Genomic DNA, 25,609 nt, shown 5'->3' on the forward strand with positions numbered 1-25,609 from the left:
CCTGGATTCAGAGTGGGAGGAGACTGGATTTATAAACATATGACTATCTGGTGACAAAATTCATTTGAATCATCTTGAACTCAGACTACCACACTAACAAAGGTTTCATATTTAGAAAATATGAGCTACTGCAGATTTAAATAAAATGACAACCCAATTAAAAGTGGACTAAAGTCCTAAACAGATACTTCCTGTAGAAATACGTATAACACTGCTGGAAACTGGTGGCTTATACTTATAATCCTAGCTACTTATAGGAGGCTGAGATCTGAGAATCATGGTTTAGAACTACTAGCCCAGCCAGAAGAAAACTGAGAAACTCCAGTTACCAGCAAAAATCCAGAAGTGGAGGTGTGGCTCAAGTGGTAGAGTACCAGCTGTGAATGAAAAAAATTGAGAGTTTAATGCTCTTTTCAGGCCCCAGTATTAGCAGGAAAGAAAAAAAAAAACCACAGACTATCTATCTATCTGTCTATCTATCTATCTATCTATCTATCTATCTATCTATCTATCTATCTATCTATCTATCTATCTATCTATTTATCTACATATGCACACACACAAAATTTACCTTAGTATTAGGGGCATGCAACTACAGTGGGATACTAAAAATACCTACTTAAATGAGTAAGAATTTTAAAAAAACTGACATCACAAAAGTTGGCAGTGATATGGAGCACTTGGAATACACTGATGCACATGTAAAAAAGATAAAACAACCTTGAGGAAAGTGATAAAACTGCGAAGTATGAGGGTTTATCAGCAGGAACAAATAAATTGTGATAGTCTTTCTATATATTATCGTACATAGTGTTTTATACAAAATAAAATATAGCAATACTTAGTGCATTTATTTTTCACTTTATACTGAGCAGTGTCATAAAGTACTAAGCAATAAAAATTAGTCTACTGATTATTAAATACTGAATTATGCTGAAGTGCATAATGGTGACTCAATTTACCTGCACTTCTGAACTACTAGTTCATATTTTTTTTAAAGGAAGGTGGTCATAAAGGAACTATTAGGATTGATGGATGTAGATCACTAAGTTATATACATTTCAGAATTTATGGCATTGCACCTTGACTTGGACATCATGCTACATGTAAATTTAACTCATAATGGTAACAGATCTTGAACTCCAGATATGTTTGTTTTCTGCAGGGATGATTATGAGATCACTTTTTTATATAGTCTAAGATTGACCATTTAAGTAAATATTTCGAAGACAATGGGAATCAACTAACCTGTTGCTGGAGAAAGTAGTACGGTGAATAAAGAATAAGACTAAATTTTTAAAAAATAAAAATACTAAATTTTAATGTAGAATATAAATAGATATATGTGGATCTAGTCATTAGGAAACATGAGTCTAACTCAAAATGAGGGATAGTCTAAATACAATGTACATTTTCAAATTGTCATGGCCAAAAAACACAGATCAAAAATGTTAGAGTAGGAAACTTTGAAACTACATTTTCCCTAGACTAATGATTATGGTGGCACAAACTGTCAATCAGCTTTTTGCATTCTCTACAATCTCATGAAAGACTTAAAACAACCCCAGCTTATATTAAGCAGCAACACATCTGATTTCCATCTACTACATCATAATATACAATACCTATTTTTGAAGAAGAAATGATGCATGTATAGAAATAAAAAGCATGGCTCAGTATCCTTAAAAGAGCACAGACATCTTATGTAACACTCAGATACTTTAAATCAACCCTTTCTCAGCCAAACAGCTAAACACAACGAGGAGAATCATGTATGAGCTAACAGAAAAATCAATAAAGAAGATTATAACTGAGGTATAAAATCACTAGAGATGTTCAACCAGCAGATTTAGGTAAGTAGTAGAAAGTATTGGTGAACATGAAAATAGTTTAGTTGACATTATTCAATCCAAAGCAGACATCAAAAAAGAATGAGGAGGTAAAGTACTTGCCTTGAGCTGAAGAGCTCAGGGATAGCGCCCAGGCCCAGAGTTCTAGCCCCATGACCGACCAAAAAAAAAGAAAAAAAAATGAAGAAAAACGAACAGAACCTAAGATATCTATACTTTAAATAGTTACATTGGTAAATTTTATGTCCTACTCATTTTATCCTTATTTCTTAAAACAAAAAAACACTAACAATGTACTGGAATAAGATAGGTAAATAAATAGTAAAATACGATTGAGAGCCCATAAATAAACCACACATTTATAATAAACAGATTTTCAACAAGTGAGCCAAGCTTAATCAGTGTGAAAACATTGTCTCTTCAACAAATGATGTGGGATTACTTGGGTATCTACATCCAGAAGAATGGAGTTGAGCCTTCTACATCACATATATAAAAATTAACTCACAATGAATCAGAAACTTAGGAGCTAACATTGTAGAACTTACAGAAGATAAGGGTAGCTGTGACCTTGGAGAACATTAGATACAAAATGAAAATCAGAAACAATAAAAGAAAAGTAGATAACTTTTACTGTACCAATATTAAAAGCTTTTGTGAATCATGAGACATTATCGAGAAAGTGGAAAGCCAACATAAAGAAAGAAAGAAAATATTTAAAGGTCATATAGAGAGTAAAGGTCTAGTATCCAGAGTATGTCAACAAGTTACAACTCAGCAAAGTGACAGCCAATGCAAAGCTGAGCAAAAGACTTAAATACACACTTCAGATAGCCAATAAGCACATGATGTTCAATATTTTTAGGCAGGAAGGAAATGCAAATCAAAAATGTAATGAGATACGCTTCATACCCATAATAGCTATATTGTAAAAGAAAAAAAAGCAGGTATTTATGAGGATGTGGCTGAGTTGGTGCCTTCTTCCTTTGCTAGTAGGAATGTAAATGATGAAGCCACTATAGAAAAAAGTTTGGATCTTATTCCAAACTTAAATATAGAGCTAACATATAATGGAGCAATTCCACTCTTTCATTCTGAAAATAATTGAAAACACATTCAAAGTTATTTGTACATGAATGTGTTTACTAGTATTATACACGGTAGCCAAAAAAGCAGAAATCATCTGAATGTCCTTCAACATATAAATGAGTGAACAAACACAATAGAATGTTATTTGGAAATAGAAATTAAGTATTGACTCATGCTACAACATGAACCTAGGAAACATTAAGTAATAGAAGCCAGACACAAAGTATTCAATAGGCAAAATGGTGAATCATTATTTGAATATTAGCAACAAGATGTTACCGTAGCCAGGCACTGATGGCTCACACCTGTAATCCCCGCTACTTAAGAGGCTGAGACCTGAGGATCGTGATTCAAAGCCAGCCTGGGATAAAAAGTGAGACTTTTATCTCCAATAAACTACTCAAAAAAGCCAGAGGTGGCATCTGACTCAAGTGGTAGAGTGCTCAAGAAACTCAACAGAGCCCAGGCCCAGTAAGACAGACAAAAACAAACAAATGTTACCAGTCGAAAGGAAAAACTGAAGAGCAAGGAAAAGCTGTCCCAGATTAATGGAATCTAGAGACATGACAACTAACCATACTTTTTAAAATACATTCTGAACTTGGGTGGGGTAGCTATAAAAGAAATTATTGGAGCAGTTGACTGTGATAATAGACTAGATAATAATGTATGGCTATTAAATTTTCTAGTTTTAGTAGAGTTATACTGTGGCGTTTAAGACAGTGTCTTTGTTCACAGGGAACATAGGCTGAAGTATTTAAGTGTAAAAATCATGACATATCCAAGTTACTTTCAAACTGTTATAAAGAAAAAATGCATCTGAACAAAATGATAAAGCAAATCAGGTGGTTTGTTAGTGAATCTGGATAAAACCTATATGCTAGTTCCTTACATTACTCTTTAATCTTTTCTATGTTATTTGTAATTATATCAGAATTTAAAATTAGCAACTAAATTAGATTTTTTTTTGGTTATCTTCTGGGCAGCTCTGTATCCAGTTGTTGTTAGAAAAATTCATGCTAGGTTAGTTATCCTTTGCTCAGCTGCCTTGTTACACTCTGTCGGATGGCTTTTTTCCCTTTCTCCACTTCTGGCTCTCAATATATTATTTATTTCAGTTATGTATAGCAGTCTCACACCTTCTATATACATTTATTGCTTTAGCTAGGAATGGTAGGTCTTTGGGGACCTACTCTCACTTCCCATCTTTTTTTCTTGTTTTCATGTTTAATTTTGCAGCACTTTGGATAATGTAAAAACTATTACTGTTTCTTTTATTTTGAGGAATTTAGATATAAACTTTCCAGTGGGTGGCTTTACTGCCCTAGTTTTCTTCCAATGGCTTCTTTGGTCTGAAATTTTATACTTAATCTCTTGGTAGGAAAGTGTGGTATAAAATTTAACCTTAATTAGAGCATTTTTGGTCTGGGTGCTCATTCTTTATTCTCAGATCAAAAGAATAATCTCTAAATGTTACACAGCACCATATTTTCAGTCAATCACTATCAAACTCAAAGAATCCCTTTCTTAAATCACATCTGCCTATCAAAATCTAATATATTTTTGTTGGTATTCACTTGTGGATCTTTACCTGTTCATGGTTACTTATGAGCAAGCCAGTATACAATAAAAGTTATTTTGAATGAGTTTGTTAAAAGAAGATCATGCAAACTAACTTAATGAAGATTCATGTGGCACTTGTGTTTTCAATTGGTTAACTAGTGTTCTTTCCTTTGTGGTATATGATGGGATCTCCACTAGACAGAGGTAACCTGTTGGATAGTTGTGTACCTGAATGCTGGTGTGGTGGTGCTTGTGGGTTCCATTTTCATGATACTCCTCCTCAAGTTATGCCTGTGCTGCTGCCTCTTATTTTGTGCTTGCATGAGATTATTACTTTGATTGCATTTTGTTGGTTTGAGTTTTTAAAGGCCTTTTATTCTTTTTTCACATTTTGGTACTCAGAATTCCAGAAAACGCCTTTGGTTGGTTCAGAATATAGAGAAATTTATCCCAAATGCACCTTTGGTGGATCCTTTTCAGTTTTTGACCATATGTTATCACTAAGCTTATGCTTTGGTTAGGAAATCAGAAAAAGGATAGATTTGGTTAAACAAAACAAGAAAAAACAATTTGCTAGACTAGCTATTACTGAAGCTCATTTCATAATTTATAAGTTAAATAAGTGGAATATATGTTTATAGTAAAAGCCAAATTTTAGATGAGAGTATCAAATAGATTCACTAAGGTAAAAGTAAATATGATCAAATTGTGTCTAAACCTGGTGCTCACATGTGTTCATGTCTGATTTGGCATTATCTCTCAGAGATGCTGTTAACTCTGCATACTGTTCTATATTCCAAAACTGGGATTCTTAGAATCATAAAATAAATATTAAAATTAGTATTTCATAAATTTGAATTTGAATTAGTATGCCAGAAATTGAGCATTTTTGTGCACCTTGGAAATAGTTGCTTACCTCTTCATTTGTGATCACTAGCAATATAATTTTTCTTGGGCAGTTAGAACTACTTTCTTTTTAGTTTTTCTTTTTAATACCGTGTAACTTCAGAAAAAGGTAGACCAAGTCTAAAAGAAGTCTATCTGTTCAGTGTCAGGAAGTTATAAAATTCAAATTACTTTCTAAAATTCCTATTAACCTAATGTTTATATGGAAAAAAAGTTTTAGTTTGGAATTTTCATGGTCTAAAAATTGTAAAGGATCCATTAATTTTGAGTGGCCATCAGAGAAATGCTTAGGGTAAATCTCATAAAATTAGATCATTGGTAATTCATTTCTTACTATTTGTATTCTAATTCAGTAATATCTTTTTTTTCTATTGGTGGGACCTATATATTTAATAGAAAATTTCCCAGGAACGAGAAAAGTTTGCTGATGAAGACAGTATATTTTACACCCTTGGAGAGTGTGGGCTCATATCCTTTTCAGACTACATTTTCCTTACAACAGTTCTTTCCAGTAAGTACAGATGTTTCCATGTACTTGTTTATAAACTATAAACACAGTTACCTTGATCATGTGGAAATTGATAGAGTTAGAAAATTATAAGTTTTATGAAATTGCATTTTTAAAAACTTGATAATTCACATGGAGAATCACCACAAAGGAAAAATAAACCTAAAGTATCATAATAAAGTTAAAAAAAAGAAACTTCAAAGTTATAAGTACCTTCAACTGTCAGATGTTGTGCATTCTGTCAGGATAAACTGTGTATTGTATACTCCTGTTTACTTCACTCACGTCACTACTTCTCCACTAGGACACACTTCGGTCCCTCAGCCCTTCTTCTAAAGAAGAAAACTGGCTTATCTGTCCTCATTATGTTGAAAATTTATTTCTGAATCTTGAGGAAATACTTCTAGACACACAAAATTGGAAATTGACACAAGACAGAGGTTTTTTTAAGTTAAATAATTTAGAATGTGCAATTGTAGGAGGGACACTTTTATATTTTATTTTAACTGGTCAGGATTTCTAAGCAATCTGTTTATATCTCTGTGTAATGTTTATTAAAATGTACCTAAAGTGAACCAAAGAGTTTAGATTGGTAGTTTATATGAAGTGATTTCTGTAGGCCTTTTTCTAGCAAAGATAAGAGCTGTAAAACAAAAGCCCAGTCACTTGCAAAGAAAAAACTATAAAAGATTTTAGTGTCATACACGGTTCCTGCCAAGACTCTTCTAATTTCACTTAATTCCTTCTGTTTAATGGTTGACGGGAAAAAGAATAAATAGGGCACCAAAGTGTCTGGATGAGGTAGGCTAGTAAATCTAACAATACAAATATGCATTGATTAGCCATGTCAATCCAAATAGTAAACTAAAGGAAAGCATATGTATGGCCTTAAATTGTGTGTTATTAAAGTTGATTAGTGGGCTGGGAATGTGGCTTAGTGGTAGAGTGCTTGCCTAGCATGCATGAAACCCTAGGTTCAATTCCTCAGTACCACATAAACAGAAAAAGTTGAAAGTGGTGCTGTGGTTCAAGTGGTAGAGCACTAGCGTTGGGCAAAAGAAGCTCAGGGACAGAGCCCAGGACTTGAATTCAAGCCCCAGGACTGGCAAAAAAAGAAAAGAAAAGAAAAATAGCATAGTGGCTCACACCTGTAATCCTAGCTACTGGGAGGGTGAGATCTGAAGATCCGGGTTTGCAGTAAACCACGGGCAGGAAAGTCAGTGAGACTCTTTTTTTTTTTTTTTTTTGATATTTTTTTTATTGTAAAGCTACTATACAGAGGGTTACAGTTACATGAGTGAGGTTATGAGTACACTTCCTCTTGAACATTGTTACCCCCTCCATTGTTTTCCCCCTACCATCCCCTCCCTCCCTCCCTTCCCCGAGGTTCTTTTTTTTTTTTTTTTTTGATTGTGATTAAATGATTACATAATTTCAAAGTCACAAGTTCATTCTAACTTCCCTGGAGCAAATTGTCTACCACAGTCTGTAATATATAACAGTGTTCACATGTTATATACCATATTTGTGATCAGCAGCATGGGGATATTTAGTAGTGGTTCAACCAGATGAGCGGGAGTTCTTTGTTTCTTAAGTCCTGTTAGTTTTATCGTATCACCTAACCTTTTGGATTTAGCATCCACTTATCAGGGAGACCATGTACCGTTTGTCTCTTCGTTCTTGGCTTACCTCGCTCAACATGATTCCTTCTAGCTCCATCCATTTCCCTGCAAATGCCATTATTTTGTCATTTCTAATGGCTGCATAATATTCCATTATGTATAGATACCACAGTTTTTGGATCCATTCATCTGTGGTGGGGCATCTAGGTTGTTTCCATATCCTGGCTATTGCGAACAGTGCTGCAATAAACATGGAGGTGCACGTGTCCTTGTATATTGGTTCCTGTTGTTCAGGGTAGATGCCTAGAAGTGGTATGACTGGGTCGTAAGGGAGGTCAATCTTTAGCTTTCTAAGGACCCTCCAGACTGCTTTCCAAAGTGGTTGTATAAGTGTACATTCCCACCAGCAGTGTAACAGGGTTCCTCTTTCTCCACATCCCCTCCAGCATTTGTCGTTGGCTGATTTGTGGATGTGGGACATTCTGACTGGGGTAAGGTGGCATCTCAGGGTTGTCTTTATTTGCATTTCCTTCGCCACCAGGGATGATGAACATTTCCTCATGTGTTTCTTTGCCATTTTTATTTCTTCATTTGAGAAGTCCCTCTTTAGTTCCCTTGCCCATTTAGTAATTGGTTTGTTAGGTTTGGGAGGGATTAGTTTCTTGAGTTCCCTATATATACAGGATGTTAACCCCTTGTCTGATATATTGCTGGTAAATATTTTTTCCCAATTAGTTGGTTGTCTTTCTAGCTTAGTTGCGATAGATTTAGCTGTGCAGAAGCTTTTTATTTTAAGGTAGTCCCATTTGTCGAGTCTCTCTCCAACTTGTTGTGACCCTGGGACTCTGTTCAGGAAGTTCCTTCCTGTGCCTATTAGTTCAAGTGTCTCTCCTACTCTGTCCTGTAGTAGTTTCAGAGATTCAGGTTTAATGTTAAGGTCTTTAATCCATTTTGAGTTGATGTTGGTGCATGGTGATAGGCTGGGGTCCACTTTTAGTTTTCTGCATGTGGCTGCCCAGTTTTCCCAGCACCAGCGGTTGAAGAGGCTGTGTTTCTTCCATTGTATGTCTTTGGCTCCTTTGTCGAATATCAGCTGGCTGTAGGCCTGTGGATTTATATCTGGATCTTCTATTCTGTTCCATTGGTCTTCGGGTCTGTTTTTGTGCCAGTACCATGCTGTCTTTGTGATTATAGCTCTGTAGTAGAGTTTGAAGTTCGGCATGGATAGCCCTCCCATATTGTCTTTATCCCCTAGAATTGTTTTGGCTATTCTAGGTCTTTTGTTGTTCCATATAAATTTTTGGACTGTTTTCTGTATTTCAGTGATGTACGTCATTGGGATTTTAATAGGAATTGCATTGAATTTGTATATTAGTTTTGGAAGTATCACCATCTTTACTATATTAAGTCGGCCTATCCAGGAGCATGGGAGGTCTTTCCATTTCCTAGTGTCTTCTGCAATTTCTTTCTTTAACTTTTTATAGTTCTCATTAAATAGTTCTTTTACATCTTTGGTTAGGTTAATTCCTAAATATTTTATTTTTTGGGAGGTTATTGTGAATGGGGTTGCTCCCTTTATTTCCCTCTCTTCCTGTGCATTATCAGTGTATAGGAAGGCAACTGATTTTTGTGGGTTTATTTTGTATCCTGCTATTTTGCCGAAGTGACTTATGTTTTCTAAAAGTTTGGGGATGGAGTTTTTGGGATCGTGGAGGTATAATATCATGTCGTCTGCAAAAAGGGATAGTTTCACTTCTTCTTTCCCTACGCGGATCCCTTTAATGTCTTTTTCTTGCCTTATTGCCCTGGCTAAGGGTTCTAGGACTATGTTGAAGAGGAGTGGAGACAGTGGACATCCTTGCCTTGTTCCTGTTTTTAGGAGGATTGGTTGTAGCTTTTCCCCATTAAGTATAATATTGGCTATTGGTCTGTCATAAATGGCTTTTATTGTTTTTAGAACTGTTCCTTCTATTCCTATTTTCTCCAGAGCTTTTAGCATGAATGAATGTTGAATTTTATCAAAGGCCTTTTCTGCATCTGTGGCGATAATCATGTGATTCTTGACCTTGGCTCTGTTGATATGCTGGATTACATTTATTGACTTACGTATGTTAAACCATCCCTGTGTCTCTGGGATGAAGCCTACCTGATCATAGTGTATTATTTTTTTTATGTGTTTCTGGATTCTGTTAGCTAGAATCTTGTTAAGGATCTTTGCATCTGTGTTCATCAAGGAGATTGGCCTGTAATTCTCCTTTTTGGTTGGGTCTTTGCCTGGTTTGGGGATGAGTGTGATATTGGCTTCGTAGAATGAGTTTGGGATAGCTCCCACCTTCTCTGTTTCTCTGAAGAGCTTGAGGAGTATGGGTATTAGTTCTTCTTTAAAGGTCTTATAGAATTCTGCTGTGAATCCATCTGGTCCTGGGCTTTTTTTTGTTGGAAGACTTTTGATAGCTTCCTGTATCTCATTATAGGATATTGGCTTATTTAATTGGTTAACTTCTTCTTTGCTCAGTTTGAGTAACTTGTATTTCTCTAAAAATGCATCCATTTCCGCCAGATTTTCTTCCTTTAGAGAGTATAGCTTTTGAAAGTAGTCTGTTAGAATTGTTTGGATATCTTGGGTACGTGTTGTGATGTTTCCCGTAGCATCCCTAATCCTATTAATATGGGTTTCCTCTCTTCTTTTTTTAATTAATCTTGCCAACGGGCCATCAATTTTGTTTATTTTTTCAAAGAACCAGCTTTTTGTTTGGTTTATTTTGGTTATGGTTTTCTGATTTTCTAATTGGTTAATCTCTGCTCTCAATTTGGTTATCTGGCTTCGTCTAGTAGCTTTAGGTCCCATTTTTTCTTGTTTTTCTAGCTGTTTTAGTTGCAACATGAGATTATTTACTTGGTCTGTCTCCATTCTCTTGATGTGGGCACTGAGGGCAATAAATTTGCCCCTCAGGACTGCTTTTGCTGTGTCCCACAAGTTTCTTTGTGAGGTGTTTTCATTTTCATTGAGTTGTAGGAAATGCTTTATTTCTTCTCTGATCTCTTCTGTTACCCAGGCGTTGTTAAGGAGTGTGCTGTTCAATTTCCATGTATTAGAGAAATTTCTGCGGTATGCTTTGTTATTGAGAGCTAGCTTGATTCCACTGTGGTCAGATAGGATACAGGGGATTATGTCGATCCCTTTGTATTTGCTTAAGTTCCTTGCATGAACTATGATATGGTCTATTTTGGAGAAAGTTCCATGAGCTGCTGAGAAGAATGTGTACTGTGTTGTTTTAGGGTGAAATACTCGGTAGATGTCAGTTAATTCTGCTTGAAGTATGGCCTCACTTAATTCGGTAGCTTCTTTGCCAATCCTCTGGTTGGTAGACCTGTCCTTTGGTGAGAGTGGCGTGTTAAAGTCTCCTAGTATTATCGTATTGGGATCTATTTTATTCTGTAAGTTTGAGAGCATTTGTTTAACATATCTGGGTGCACCGATATTTGGGGCATATAAGTTGATGATGGTTATATCCTCCTCTTGGATTGTTCCCTTTATTAATATGTAGTGTCCGTCCTTGTCTTTCTGTACTGATTTTAATGAAAAGTTTATTTTGTCAGATATCAGGATAGCTACACCTGCTTTCTTATTGGGGGAATTTGATTGGTAGATCCTTTTCCACCCCTTCACTCTGAGTTTGTTTGTATGTTTGGCTGAGAGGTGGGTCTCCTGAAGGCAACAGATGGATGGGTCTTGTTTTCTGATCCAGTCCTCAGTTCGTTTTCTTTTAATTGGCGAATTCAGCCCATTTATATTAAGAGAAAGTATAGAGAGATGCATTGTTGTCCCTGCCGTTCCGTTTTCCTAAGTTTTTCTTCTTTCCTTTCCTCCTGTGCTTGCTCAGTTAGACTTTGAGTAATGCCTGTTTGGGGCAGGTCCCAGTTCCTGGTTGCTTTCTTCAGGTTGTGTCCCCCCTCTTAGAATTCTTTGTAATGCTGGCTTAATGTTTATGTATTCATTTAGTTTTTCTTTGCTATTAAAAGTTTTCATTTCTCCATCGAATATGAATGCTAGCTTTGCCGGGTATATCAGTCTGGGTTGGCAGTTATTGGCTCTCAGGGCTCGTATGGTGCTTTCCCAGGCTTTTCTTGCATTCATTGTTTGTGTGGAGAGATCTGCAGTGATTCTAATTTTTTTCCCGTTGTAGTATAGTTCCTTCTTCATTTTTGCTGCATGCAGGATTGTTTCCTTATTATTCAGATCCATCATTGTTACTATAATGTGCCTAGAAGTGTTTCTCCTGGGATCTTGCTTGTTGGGTGTTCGATAAGCTTTTGTGATGTAGTTAAGATGGTCGTTTTTGAGGTGGGGAAAATTTTCATTGACTATCTTGTTAAATAGGTGTTGCATTCCCTTGCTCTGGAATTCCTCACCTTCGTCCACTCCGATTATGCGAAGGCTAAATTTTTTAGCATTATCTGCTTGCTCTTGAATTTCCCTTTGGTTTAATTTGAGTGATTTTTCCATATCTGTCACTTTTTGGTCCAGTTGGTGTATTCTGTCTTCTGTATCTGACACTCTACCTTCCATTTCATTCACTCTGTTGACCGTGGCTTCTATTGTGGTTTGCATGGTGGAAATGGATCCCTTTATGGATTCAATGTTGGTTCTCAGAGTACTGATCTCACCTCTCAATGAGGTGAGATCAGAGTACTGATCTCACCTCTCAATGAGGTGAGATCAGTATGCATTACCTCTAATTTGGTGTTTATCTCACTTCTTACTGAGGTTTGTGCAGCTTCTATTTTTGCATCCAACTTTTGTTTGATGTCCTGTATATCTTTTGATAGTTCATCCTTGTGCTCTTTCAATTTCTGATCCATTTCTCGCTTTATTTCTTGAGTCATTGCCTCCAGCAACCCTTGGATGTAGTTTTTGTCTTCCATTCCTGCTTTGCTCCCACTGGGGCTCTCCCCTGCGTGGCTGCTGGCTTTTGAGGTGAGCTTGCTGTCCTGGGTAGTGGTAAACCTTGTGATTTTTCTCTGTGATTTTCGCATGGGGGTTCAGGAGACTGCTCTTCAATCTTGTTTTGGTGTGTCTGTCTTTGCTTGGTTGCTGATTCTGTATTGGTAGAGAGAGTCTGTGCCTGATCTGGATTCTGTTGGGAGCCTATTTCCAGCTGCTATTCTGACTTACTTAGGATTCTCAGCTCTCTGCTGTAGCAATTCCCACCTTTGGAAGGGTTGAGCAGCCTAGACTGCTTGTGTTTGCTCCTGCGGGTGCTCTTGGGAAGATCAGATGCTCTGGATGCACTCTCCCAAATACTGGAGTCTGCTATGGGCTCCTGATGTGTTTTTGTTTGTTTGTTTTGGGCTGGTTGTGGGCTTGAACTCTAGGTTTGGGTGCTGTCCCTCAGCTCTTCAGCTCAAGGCTGGCACCCTACCATTTGAGTCACAGCCCCACTTCTGACCCTTTTTGCTTTGTTCAGGTGCCGGTCTCCAGGCCTGGTTCCGGCCCCAGCCTGGAGCGCGCTCGTTAGGCCTGTGCTAATGTGTATACCACCTAGGTTATGCAGCCTGGAGGACACAGTTCAAATTTCTTCTACTGTTGGTAGTCTTGACCCAGGGGCGCTGTTCCTGGCTTGGGCATTTAAGCTCCCTTCCAGGGGCGCTCTTACTCTGGCCTGGCCAGCAGAGTGTGCTCCACCGGCTGGTGGAGCTCTCGAACAGTTCCCAGTTTTAGTGGGTCCTGTGGTCCGGGTGTTGGGGTAGGGAGTCTAGGTCAGGGTCTGGGGATTCCCTCCAGCTCTGGTCTCCCTTGAGGGATTCACTGTCCCCTGTTGGGTACTCACCCTGTAGGTCATCAGTTGTTGTTGCAATCCGAGTTCAGTTGGGGTGGTTGCAGGCTGGGTTGGGCGGCCCCCCGCCGGGTAGTTGCGATTGCGATTGGGCGGGTGTTCTGCCGACAGGTCCCTTTGTCGCCCTGCTGGTGCCGGGCGGCTTTGGCGGGATGGAGCCTCTCCGCTCCGGTGGAGAGTGATGGGTGGGGGTGGGATCCTCGTGGAGACTCCCGGCTGTTAGGTTTCTCTGTTCCTGGCGATCCGCTGTTCTGCAATCCGGTACCTGGTGATCTGCCCAGTGAGACTCTTAATTCCACTGAACCACCAAAAAAGGTAGATTCAGAGGTGTGTGGTAAAATGGTAAATCACCAGTATTGAATGAAAAAAAGGCAAAGAGACAGTGCCCAGGCCCTGAGTTCAAGTCCCAATACTGGTGGTAGCAAAATACATACATACATACATACATACATACAGTTAATTAGTATGTTGGAAGTGCATGTGTTTTCAAAATGAACTTCAGCTCAAGTTCTGGCGCTACTATATCTTACCTTTGTGATTTTGGAAGAGCCAGTTCATTTGTTCTTGTTTTATCTGATGTCATTGTGAAGATGTGAGATGTGAACATGGGCTAGTTCAGTGCCTAGTGTTCAGTAAGTATATTTCTCTTTGATTTTATTTCTGCTACCATATCACAAAATGTCACTTCCTATCTTCTTTTTCAAACAATGGCCAGAATTGGTAGAGATTTTCTTCTGGTCATAGGGTTTGAACTCAGGGCTGGGGTGCTGTCCCTGAGCTTTTGTACTCAAAGCTACCACTTGAGCCACAGCTCCACTTTCAGCTTTTATGGTAGCTACTTGGAGATAAGAGTCTCACAGACTTCTGCCTGGGCTCACTTTAAACCATAGTCTTCAGATCTCAGCCTTCTGAATAGCTAGAATTATTGGCATGAGCCACTGGCACCTGGCCAGAATTGCAGAGATTTAAAAAAAATATGACTTTGGATAGACTTTACATTGAATTTAATTGAAACCAACATGGAAAAGTAGATAATATGTACTATGTAGATAATATGTAGATAAAAGTAGATAATATGTACTATGGAGGTGGTCCTAAGTAAATGTTTGTTGAAATGAAATGAGATTTTAACTTATCTACTGCTTATTACTGTTATTTTCTTTCTTTCTTTCTTTCTTTTTTTTTTGGGGGGGGGGTCCAGTCGTGGGGCCTGAACTCTGGGCCTGGGCGCTGTCCCTCAGCTCTTCAGCTCAAGGCTAGCACTCTACCACTTGAGCCACAGCACCACTTCTGGCTTTGTTCTTTTTGCTTATGTGGTGCTGAGGAATCGAACCCAAGGCCTCATGCATGCAAGGCAAGCACTCTACCACTGAGCCACCTTCCCAGCCCATTATTATCATTATTTTCATGTATTACTAAGTGTCAGAAGGAGCCCAGAATAGAACCTTCAGAATAGACAGTACATTATATAACTCCCTTAACCATTTTTTCCCTTTTGGAATAATAATGATAAAACTTTTCTGTACTTTTCATCTGATATTATTATCTTTATTTTACAAAGTGAGGAAAGTGAGACATACAAAGGATTCCAGAATTTACCCCTAATCCCACAGTGAGTTAATAGGTAATTTGGAATTTGGACCCAGACTGACCCCAGAATCTGGCCTCCTCTGGCTTGCCTTTACAACTGTACTCACATTTCAGCAGTGACAGCCATAACTTTGCTGTCTATTCTTTCTCTATGGCTGAGCTATGAAAAGATTGGTCAGAAATGCTACTGTAGATAACAAGCAGTTCATGCATTCTTACAATCTGATTGCACACTGTGTTGTCCACTTTATCTAACAAGCCACAGGGGAAAATATGCCACAGAAATTACACTGACATCAGCTCTTGTCCATGCTTAAATTGCTACTCAGATGACAGAAAATGAAACATTTGATACTTCTCTTTTCTTGTGGGTAACAAGAAATAATTATAGTCTCAGCAGAGTATATGGTTTCCAAGTTATCATGCGAGAAAGCAGGCAGTTCCTTACGCTTTCAAAAGCTTTGCCTAGCAAGTGATTTAGGACTAGGGAAATGTATTAGTGTGTTTATTCATCTATAAAGCCCCAAGAGCCACAGAAAACCAGCTAGAACAGTATAAAGGGCATTATCTAGATGATGTAGGACTGTCATAGTCTGACTAGTTGTTCTCACTGAAGGTTAATGGACTCCATAGTATTAAAGTTATCATCATTTTGAATAACATTAACTGTCTGCCATAATAAACTTGGAGCCTAAAATAACTTAACTCTGTTAAATAAAATAAAATTCAACAGTTATATATAGTAAATCATTTGTTTTATTTTCCAATTTACCTTTCTTAAAAATATAATTAAGAAAACTGATTTTCTGAAGAAATCATATTATGCAATATTTTGCCCCATTAAATAGAGTTAATTTTTAAAATTCGTTACTTTGGGCTGGGAAGGTGGCTCAATGGTAGAGCGCTTGCCTTGCATGCCTGAGGCCCTGGTTTCGATTCCTCAGCACCACATAAGCAAAAAGAAAAAAGCCAGAAGTGGAACTGTGGCTCAAGTGGTAGAGTGCTAGCCTTGAGCTGAAGAGCTGAGGGACAGCGCCCAGGCCCAGAGTTCAGGCCCCACGACCGGACCCAAAAAATTAATTAATTAATTAAATAAAATACATTACTTTTATTTTTCTAAATAAGATTTGCTTGTATCCAGAATAGCAAGCAATTTAGCAGAAATATCTAGCTAACAAAAATGGCAAGGATTTCTCATTCTTCTCGTACATGATTTGAGTAAAGGATCTTCTTTGGTCAATCTAACATTTTAAACATCGTTTATTCTGCTTAAACACATGCATACATGCACATTCTTCCTAAACTCTCTTCTTGCTCTTGTTTTTTTCACCTTGGTGTTTAACACTATTTATTATTTTATGTAATTGATTCCTTTATCTTATTATCCATTTCCAACCTAGACTATAAATTTCACAATGCAATCACAAATTTGTAATGATATCCACTACAATCATATTTATTGTACTTAAACTGTTTGCTGTGTCAAGGAAATAAAACAAGAAGATAAAAGATGTTGGCTTTTTTAGTCCTGTTCTCTGCCAAAAAAAAGTTTTGCAAGCCGAGGATTTGACTTTATTGAAATCCTAAACTGAAATTGATTATTGTAGCTGTTTTGTCTTTAGTCTGTACTGATAACAGTAGAGAGAAAAACATGTAGTTTTAATTAATGTAGTTCCAAACAAGCTTGGTTTCTTAATATAATTCAGAATTTGTATATTTGTGTCCTTCCCTGGTTCTAATTCACAAATTCTATTGTTTATACCTCATTTTTCTGATCAGCTTTGATAGATTAATTTGAATCATTGTCAGCATGATCATCTGTAAATATTAAATATTTACTAGCTAACTACTCATTAATAAACTTAAATTTATTCTAGGCAAGATGAATAAATGGCTAATTATTAGTATTAAATAGTTTCCAAAGATCCTCTGATCCTTAAAGTTAATAAGAATTGAGAGAACATGGTTATTAATGGCTTAATTCTCTGCACTAACCAACCACAACATTAGCCAATGGTCTTAAATCTTTTAATAGAAGTCAGAGATTTTCCTCCATAACCAAAAATAGAAAAAGTTTATCAGTGTTTATCTAAAATGAAGAATATTATTTATTGATTTGGATCATTCTTACTAACAGTCACTACATGGTAACAGTATAACTTAAAGTCTGGATCTTGTCCGTTGGGATGTTTGTTTTATGTTTTATTGCTGTATGCATTCTAACTAAAATTATTAGGTCTGTGGTCTAATGGCTTGAAATATTTTTAGATGAGGAGGTTGAGAAGCAAAAATAAAACACTTACAAAAGTTAATTATTAAACATCTTCCTGAGCTTTTACAATTAATCTTTGAAAAGCCATAAGAAATGCCAAAAACAAATACAAAAATCAGATGGCATTGTCAATATTTAGGGCTTTAAAGTGTTAAAATATCAAGCACAATTCATTGTATTCTGATTTTGACTCCTTTAGATGTCACACAGTAGTGGAAATTTTGGATTATATCTGTTTTCACTACAGCTGAATTTGGCTTAATGAAACAAATCACTGGGCTATATCTTCCTCACAAATGTACAAACCTGTTGAGAAATTATAACAGCACTCAAGTAAAATTAGATAATATTTTATTCTCTTGACAAACTGTAGTGAAGAGCAGATCAGAAAGCGTGTGGCTACTTGGGAAGAATGGTGCTGATTAGTGCTATTCCATCTAATATTACAGGTAAAAATAAATTACAGATGAAAATAAGCTTCTCAGGTTGTGTGATCTGTTGAAAACTATAAGCAAGTCCCAACAAATGTAAGGCAGTTTTAAATCAGTCCTATTGGTACATCAGAGTTGAGAAAGTTACAGAGAAAATTACACTTAGCTCTTGATAATTTTTATGTCTCAGAATTATCTGTCATTGCCAAATTTTTTGGCAATTGAATGACAATTGAAATTATCAAGAGTAAGACAATGAAGATGAAGGCTAATCTTGTGATTTTTAGCCTATAATCGTGCTTAGAGTTTTAGAAATACTAATATTTTACATAATGCTGTGTATCTCAAAAGGATCTCAGTGTCACTTCCTTCTCTAACATAACCTGTTTCTTTCGTTAATTCTTAGTCTTGTAATACTATAACTAATGTCACAACAATAGCAATACATTTAAATATTACAAGTATTTATTGGTGATATTTCAATTCTTTTGAAGACAGATATAACTTGAGAACATTTCAATAGCCTTAGCTGTTATTTTTTTTAAAAAATGTTGAAATTTACATTTTTGCAACAACTAACCAAGCTGTTTAGCTTAGATGAGTGAGAAACAATTCTTTTTTTTTTTTTTTTTTTTGGTCGGTCGTGGGGCTTGAACTCTGGGCCTGGGCGCTGTCCCTCAGCTCTTCAGCACAAGGCCAGCACTCTACCGCTTGAGCTACAATGCCACTTTTGGTTTTCTAGTGGTTTATTGAAGATAAGAGTCTCACGGACTTTCCTGCCCAGGCTGACTTTGAACCGTGATCCTCAGATCTCAGCTTCCTGAGTAGCTAGGATAATAGGCGTGAACCACCGGTGCCCAGCAAGAAGCAATTCTTTTGAATAAAAAAAGCTATCCATCTTACTCCATACCCTGATTACAGTGTTGAATGGACCTTAATGTGCCTTAAGCCATACATATTTTCCCCTTTATTACCCTCGAGACACTTGGCCCTGATCCCAGTTCCTTACAACTCTCTATCTTCTGTCCCAACCCTTCACAGGCCCTATCCTGTCCTGTTTTCATTCTGTGGATAGTTGGACTGGCTCTGCAGGAATTTAGCCCATAATGATTGGTTATGTTGAAAGACTTTGGCTTATGGTCTGTGACCATGTTTTTTACCATTTGCTCTTAGAAAATTAGAATCAAATATAGGCCCCTTCTTTAAAGCCTACTTAATAGTGTTTGGTTACGCTTTATCATGTGTTATTACTTGCTTCTGGAACAAGTTTTTAAAAATGCTTATCTCTTGTACTGGGAATTTGAAGGATGTACAAAAGGATCAAGGCAAGAAATAGTGATTGTTATTGAGTAGTTTCCCTCATTTCTGCCTGTTCTGGAGACAGAAACCAGCACAGTATCTGGTACATAGTAACTATTCCATAGATATTTGATGATTAAGTAAAATAAATATCTAAAAATGTTTCTTAATGACTGCTTAGAGTACTTCCTAAAACTATTGTATTGCTCAAAGCACTTTCAGCATCCTGGTTAATATTTTAAAATGCTTTAAATAAAAATGCTTTAAATATAATAGTTTTGTTATATAGATATGTGTGTATGTGCATGGGCGCACGCACACACACACACAACACACACACACACACACACACACACACACATACACACAAACATGAAAGCTAGAAGAATGTTTTTAGAATAGCCCAAAATTTTCTGTTTAGGCACTAAACTGAAAACAAATAGTTTTTTGGTTGAATGCCAAGCCTAGTCACATGTAAAGAGAGTCCTTCATCCCCCATAGTATAACCCGTTTCCATTGTATTTGATGTTGGTATAATTTGGGGAGGGGAAGTGAAGAAAAACAAATTGTTTAAATAGGGATACAGGTTGACCCATTGCAACAGTGAAATGTACAAGACGTTATGTTGAAAAATGAACTTTACAATTTGGGGAGGAGCAGAGGGAGAGAGTGTAGTTGAGGTGGGAGGGAAGGGATGGTAGGGGAAAAACAAAGAAGGAGGCAACAATGCTTGATAAGAAATGTACTCATTACCTTGCTCAGGTAACTGTCACCCCTCTGTACAGTATTTTCACAATAAAAAACTTATTAAAAAAAAAAAAAGAGGGGCTGGGAAGGTGGCTCAGTGGTAGAGCGCTTGCCTTGTATGCATGAGGCCCTGGGTTCAATTCCTCAGCACCACATAAGCAGAAAAAAAAAGCCGGAAGTGACACTGTGGCTCAAGTGGTAGAGTGCTAGCCTTGAGCTGAAGAGCTGAGGGACAGCACCCAGGCCCAGAGTTCAGGCCCCACGACCGGAACCAAAAAAAGAGAGAGAGAGAGTCCTTCAGCTGTTGCTTTGGCTAATGTGATTTCTGATTATTGGAATGAAGCCACACAGAATGAAAAGAAGGTTAAGCAGATGAGCATTGTTTTGTTGTTGTTGTTGTTTTTAATTTATTATTATTATTGTAAAGGTGATGTACAGAAGAATTACAGTTATATAGGTCGGGGAATGAGTACATTTCTTCTTGAACACTGTCATCTCTTCCCTTCTTTTATCCCTCCCAACTTCCTTCCCCCACAAGTTGTATAGTTCATTTTCAACATAGTATCTAGTGAATATCACTGCTGAATTAGTTCACCCTTTGTCCCACCATTTCTGGCCTTTCCCTTATTCTCCCCCAAACAGATAAACTTACATACAACAGATAAGCATTGTTTAGACCTATGAAGATAAGGATGGGGTTCTGTCCACAGGCATATATAGTTTGTAGCAGTAAATTTGTTCTACTGTATATTTATACTGTAGAACATGACCTTGATACAAGGGAAAGACAGCACTAGTTTGCCTTGTAGAATCTCTTTGCCCAGAACATAGAAAATCCAGGTTTTGTTTACATCACTGACACTGCATACCCTTCCTGTGGTACAGCAGTCAAGTAATGTTGTGAGGAAGACTGATTTAAGTGAAAGACTGCTTTTGGCAGCATTCTGAAAGTCAGCTCATAAATGAGGCTGAGATAAAGCTCTAAAATAGGCTGTGTACTATGAATTAGAAACCAGCCATTTCTTGTAAGTTGTTATCATTTGTTTGAGTCAGGGTTAGCATATATTTCGAGAGAAAGTTCATTTGAAGAAAAGCAATTGTGAGAATAAAGTACTTGTGCAGCTGAAGTGTGACTGAGAGAATTCCAAAACAAGTCTTATAATCTTTTTGTAAAGTTTAAAATTCAGGTTCTTAACATGTACCATTTCATACTATTTAGAAAAACCTTACCCATTTTCATTAAATAAATGAATGAGAAATAAAGAATTCTCTCAAGCTGGGCACCAGTGGCTCATGCCTGTAATCCTAGCTACTCAGGAGGCTGAGATCTGAGGATTGCAGTTCAAAGCAGGAAAGTCCGTGAGACTCTTATCTCCAGTAAACCAGTAGAAAACTGGAAGTGGCACTGTGGCTCATGTGGTAGAGCACTTGCCTTGAGCTGAAGAGCACAGGGATAGCACCCAAGCCCAGAATTCAAGCCCCAAGACTGACCAAAAAAAAAAAAAAAGAAACGAAACATGGGTCTTCTGACTAAAACCTCCTATTAAGTGCTGTTAGGAACCATAACTTACTCTTCCCATTAAGAGGTCCTGAATACCAGTGACTGACTATAGACTACCAAATCTTAGGACACAGGTTTGTCCAGGAAGTACACAAACATAGGCATCATGGCCATGTGTTGCATCTTGGGAAGCTTTTCTCTGGGTCTATCCTAAACTTAATCTGGCCTAGACTTGGACTCTGTTGAGGTAAAGTCTTTCCTAAATGTAGATCATTCCTAGTGGTCTAAAGGACAACAAAAAGCTGGAGTAAAGATTAACCAGTGTGCTTGAGGCCCTGTTTTCAGTTGCAGTTATATTAGATCTTCAGCAACATGCACGCGTGAGTGCATGCATGTGCACGCGCGTGCTCACACGCACACACACACACAATTAGAATTGATGACCTCTTTGAAGAGGCACTTTGTTGTCCCTTCTCTCATTTGACTACCAAATCCATGGTGTTTCCAAAACCACTTTTACAGCAGAATTAACTATTTGAATTGGTGAGAGCATAAACTATGTCACCACATTTCTAGAATCTTGATGGTATTGAACATGGAATCTTGATAGTAGAGTGTCAAACATAAGCAAGGCTCTGGATTCAGTCTCCCTGTGCCTTAGAGGTGTGAAACAACACATGAAAAGACCTTTTTGCTAAAGGAAGGAAGGTATTTAAGAGTGGTCAAGCTATGAATCTGAAAAGTTTTGTGTCAAATTTATGGGACAAGTGGAAATAAGTTTTGTATTAAGCTTAAACTATATATAGGTTCTAGAACACTGTATTTAGCTGCAGAGGACTGACTCCTGAGAAAGAATATTAGTTTTGGACAGCACTGAAAACCAACACTGAGACAGACTACTCCGTGCTGTATTCTCCTCCTCCATATTTCCCCACAAACTGATAAAGCAGCAGGCTTTCTGACCAGCTTGGCAAGGAATATTATCACTGTGTGGTTGGCCAAATGGCCAGTCACTGCTGTTCTTACTGTCAAGGCTGCTTCTCATAATACTATGTGCTTGAGTAGTAACAGTGCTGTGGATGATAGTAGGGCCATCTGAATTGTTCAGGGGCTCAAAGCTGAAGATAGCTGAGAGGACTAGTTGAAAAGGAGGAAAGTAGAATCCATGAAAGAGGTCACACAGTGGATAAAATCCTCCCTAAGCATGAGTGCCATAAGGAACATGTGAAACGGAACATTTTCCTGCTCTTGCTCCATATCTGTAGCGTTAATTTGGATCTCTGGGCTGGAGATCTCCATGGAAACTATCAAGTCAATTTCTGTTTCTGTCTCTGGCCTCTTCTAGCTTCTTTGCAGTTGCTTCATTTCCATCACTATACCTAGACTCCAGAGCCTGGAACCTCTGACAGGACATCTTGGATCCTGTCAGAAGGGAAGTTGCCCCAGGCCATGAGTTTAATGAGCTTCTTGTGCAGTTAGAGAGTAGATCTGAGAGTGTTGATACAGGCCTATAATCCCAGCATTTGGGAAGCTAAGACAACAGGAGGAAGCTCAAGGCCCAACTAAGCTAAATAAACCCAAGTGTCTTAAAACAAACAAAAAATGAAGACTCCAGCTCTTTTTAAATCTTTTTTTTTTTAATTTTATTTTATTTTATTTGAGAACATACTGTACAGAGGGGTTACAATTACATGGGCAGGATAATGCATACATTTCTTACCAAGCATTGCAGCCTCCTCCTTTGTTTACCCTTCACCTCCCTTCCCAGCCTCCCCCCTCCCCCCTCTTTTTAAATCACTAAGAACAGAAGGCCCCAGATATCTGACTCCAGGAAATGAGATGAATTGCTTCCTACTTTTCTTTCTTTGTACATTCCATCCAGATCACTCTCCTCAACTTCTGAGAGGAACCCAAATGTGCCCTGGATGCACTGCAGTTTAGGAGCACCCTCCTGGAGAAGCAGCTCTTCCTGCTGCTCAACTCTTTAACTAAGTCAGCAGTAGAGGTGGGTCTAGAACCTGTTCCAGGGCACCAGCTGAACAGAATCATTTAACCACTTGTATGTGATGGTTTTTGGCCTTGGAAATGTAGTCTAGATTAGACATTTTGATGATCAAGATTAGACTGCAAATAGTGAACTCAATCATTAGGTAGTATCCAGTCCAAGTTCCCAAGCAGATCTTGAGCACTAGTTCTTGAAGCAACAAATCCACAATAGGTGTTCTCAGGACTGGGGCTATACACAGAAGAATGGGCCAATAGCCCAGCAGTTAACTCTCCAACGACCAGGACAATTCTGTTGCCCTGCAGCAGCCTTCTTTGCCTGACGATAGCTGCAGTGACAACCACAGAATCCCCTGGGAAAGACAGTGTGTCGGTCCACCATGCTTATCCTCCTTTGAAGCTCTTAGACCACTCCTTTCATGGCCACCTCTTTCAGAGGCTGCCTCCAAACTTATTAAGCAATATCAGTATAACACAAAGTCTAATTACCAATCATCGGAGTGATGGGGTTTGTGTCTCATTTGCAGCCGCCTGTTTTCCTCAAGGTTTGGAAGGCTTGTGGCTACTGGGAGAATCATTCTTAGCTGTAGTTGACCTAAAACCCCTGCATTGGCCCTGGAGCCCACCAATGCTCTAAAGCATTACTGACAATTTAGGAGGCAGAAGCAACCCTTGATCAGAAAGTGACAATCTAGCAAAATTCCCCTAGCCAACAGCTCTGACTGCTTAACAGGGTATTGAGACTACAGCTAAACACAACTGAATTTTCAAATGGAACCACTTTCTTTGACTTCATGGCTGAAAGGTCTGATGGCTCTCTAGATAGCTGTCCTTTTTCTGTTTTGTTTCAAAATAATGGAAAAGGACACAAACTGTGACCTGGATAGGAGAAAATCTGAAGTGCTATTCAGAGAATCAGCCAGGGTGATAGGCCTTTGAAGTCCTAAAAGGACTGCAATACTACAAGCATATCAAGCAACAGCCTCAGCCATGCTTATGCCCTTACTGCCACCAACAGAGCCCTCCCACTGGTCCCTTCCAACAGAGATGGTATATTTGAGGAACACACACACACACACACAGAGCCCTCTCACTGGTCCCTTCCAACAGAGATGGTATATTTGAGGAACACACACACACACACACACACACACACACAGAGCCCTCCCACTGGTCCCTTCCAACAGAGATGGTATATTTGAGGAACACACACACACACACACACACACACACACACACACACACACACACACACACACACACACACACAGCCTGATAGGAAAATCAGACTTAACAAGCCAGCCTAGGTCAATAAAAACAAAATTGGTCTACTGTTGCTTAAGTGTGTTTAAGATGATTCTTGGATATTTTCATTTTGCATTTCATTTCTTTTAAAACCTAATTATCCCAAGTCAATCCTATACTACAACTACAACAAATTGGACCATGAGACCTGCTCCTTTATACACACTCCAAAGGAAAATTTTCCCCACTACCATACTTCAAAGCATTCAGAAAAATTGTGGGGCATTTTTTAAATGCAATCTTGTGTATCCTGTAGAAAGCAAGACACCAGGACCTCATATATTAGTGCTGGTCAATTCTGCAAAAAATGCAGTCTTGTCCTGAGTTGACTATACTCAGGCTATTGTGTTTATGGGAAGCACTGGCCATTTAAATTCCCTGGATGTGAGCTGTTAGAATGTTCAGAATCTTTTGGGGGGGAGGGGCAGGGGGGAGGATGGGAAGGGATGGGAAGGGGAAACAAAGAAGGAGGCTACAATGCTTGATAAGAAATGTACTCATTATCTTGCCCATGTAATTGTAACCCCTCTGTACAGTATTTTGACAATAAAAAAAAGAATGTTCAGAATCTTGAGGGCGATCTTGAGAAACCTTGATAAAGAAATAATATTTTATGTTGATCCAGCATACAGGGGAGGAAGCAGTTTTTTTTTCACTTTTCTAAAAAATTAAACACAACAATTTCTAAGAGCTACATGGAGTTGATTTAGGCTCTACATAAAGAATTTAGTAATATGTTCAACAATGCTTAGGCCTTAGAAGTAGTAACTTCCATCTCTGATGATCAGGTTGGAGCTCCATAATCCTACAAATTCAATAGAAAGGTTGATCCTTGAGTAGAATATATTCTAGAGTTTTTTCTAACTTAGAATTCTCTGCTACCACATATTAATTATCTCATATTCTACAGCCTCATTTTGAGGCAGTAATGAAATAGGAATGCTTTTTAAATTATATTTTTATATTTAAGTAGTTGTACAAAGGAGTTACCATTCAAAAAATCAGTTTATGAATACAATGCATCTTGATTGATGTCACCCCTTTCATAATTCTCCCCCACCCCTTCCAGCCCTACCTCTAGGAAT

General features: G+C 38.0%; 1 protein-coding gene across 1 annotated transcript in view; it reads left to right on the plus strand.

Annotated features, from left to right (window-relative positions):
* Micu1 (mitochondrial calcium uptake 1) overlaps nt 1–25,609 on the plus strand; it is a 157,139-nt gene that overhangs the window by 62,530 nt on the left and 69,000 nt on the right. Inside the window, exon 6 of the mRNA XM_042690321.1 lies at nt 5,805–5,919. Within this exon, the coding sequence (XP_042546255.1) occupies nt 5,805–5,919 (115 nt within the window). The remainder of the gene's footprint in view (nt 1–5,804; nt 5,920–25,609) is intronic.

The sequence above is a fragment of the Dipodomys spectabilis genome, unplaced genomic scaffold (genome assembly GCF_019054845.1).
Source record: "Dipodomys spectabilis isolate Male_0828 unplaced genomic scaffold, ASM1905484v1 ptg000136l, whole genome shotgun sequence".
In the NCBI taxonomy this organism is placed as follows: Eukaryota; Metazoa; Chordata; class Mammalia; order Rodentia; family Heteromyidae; genus Dipodomys; species Dipodomys spectabilis.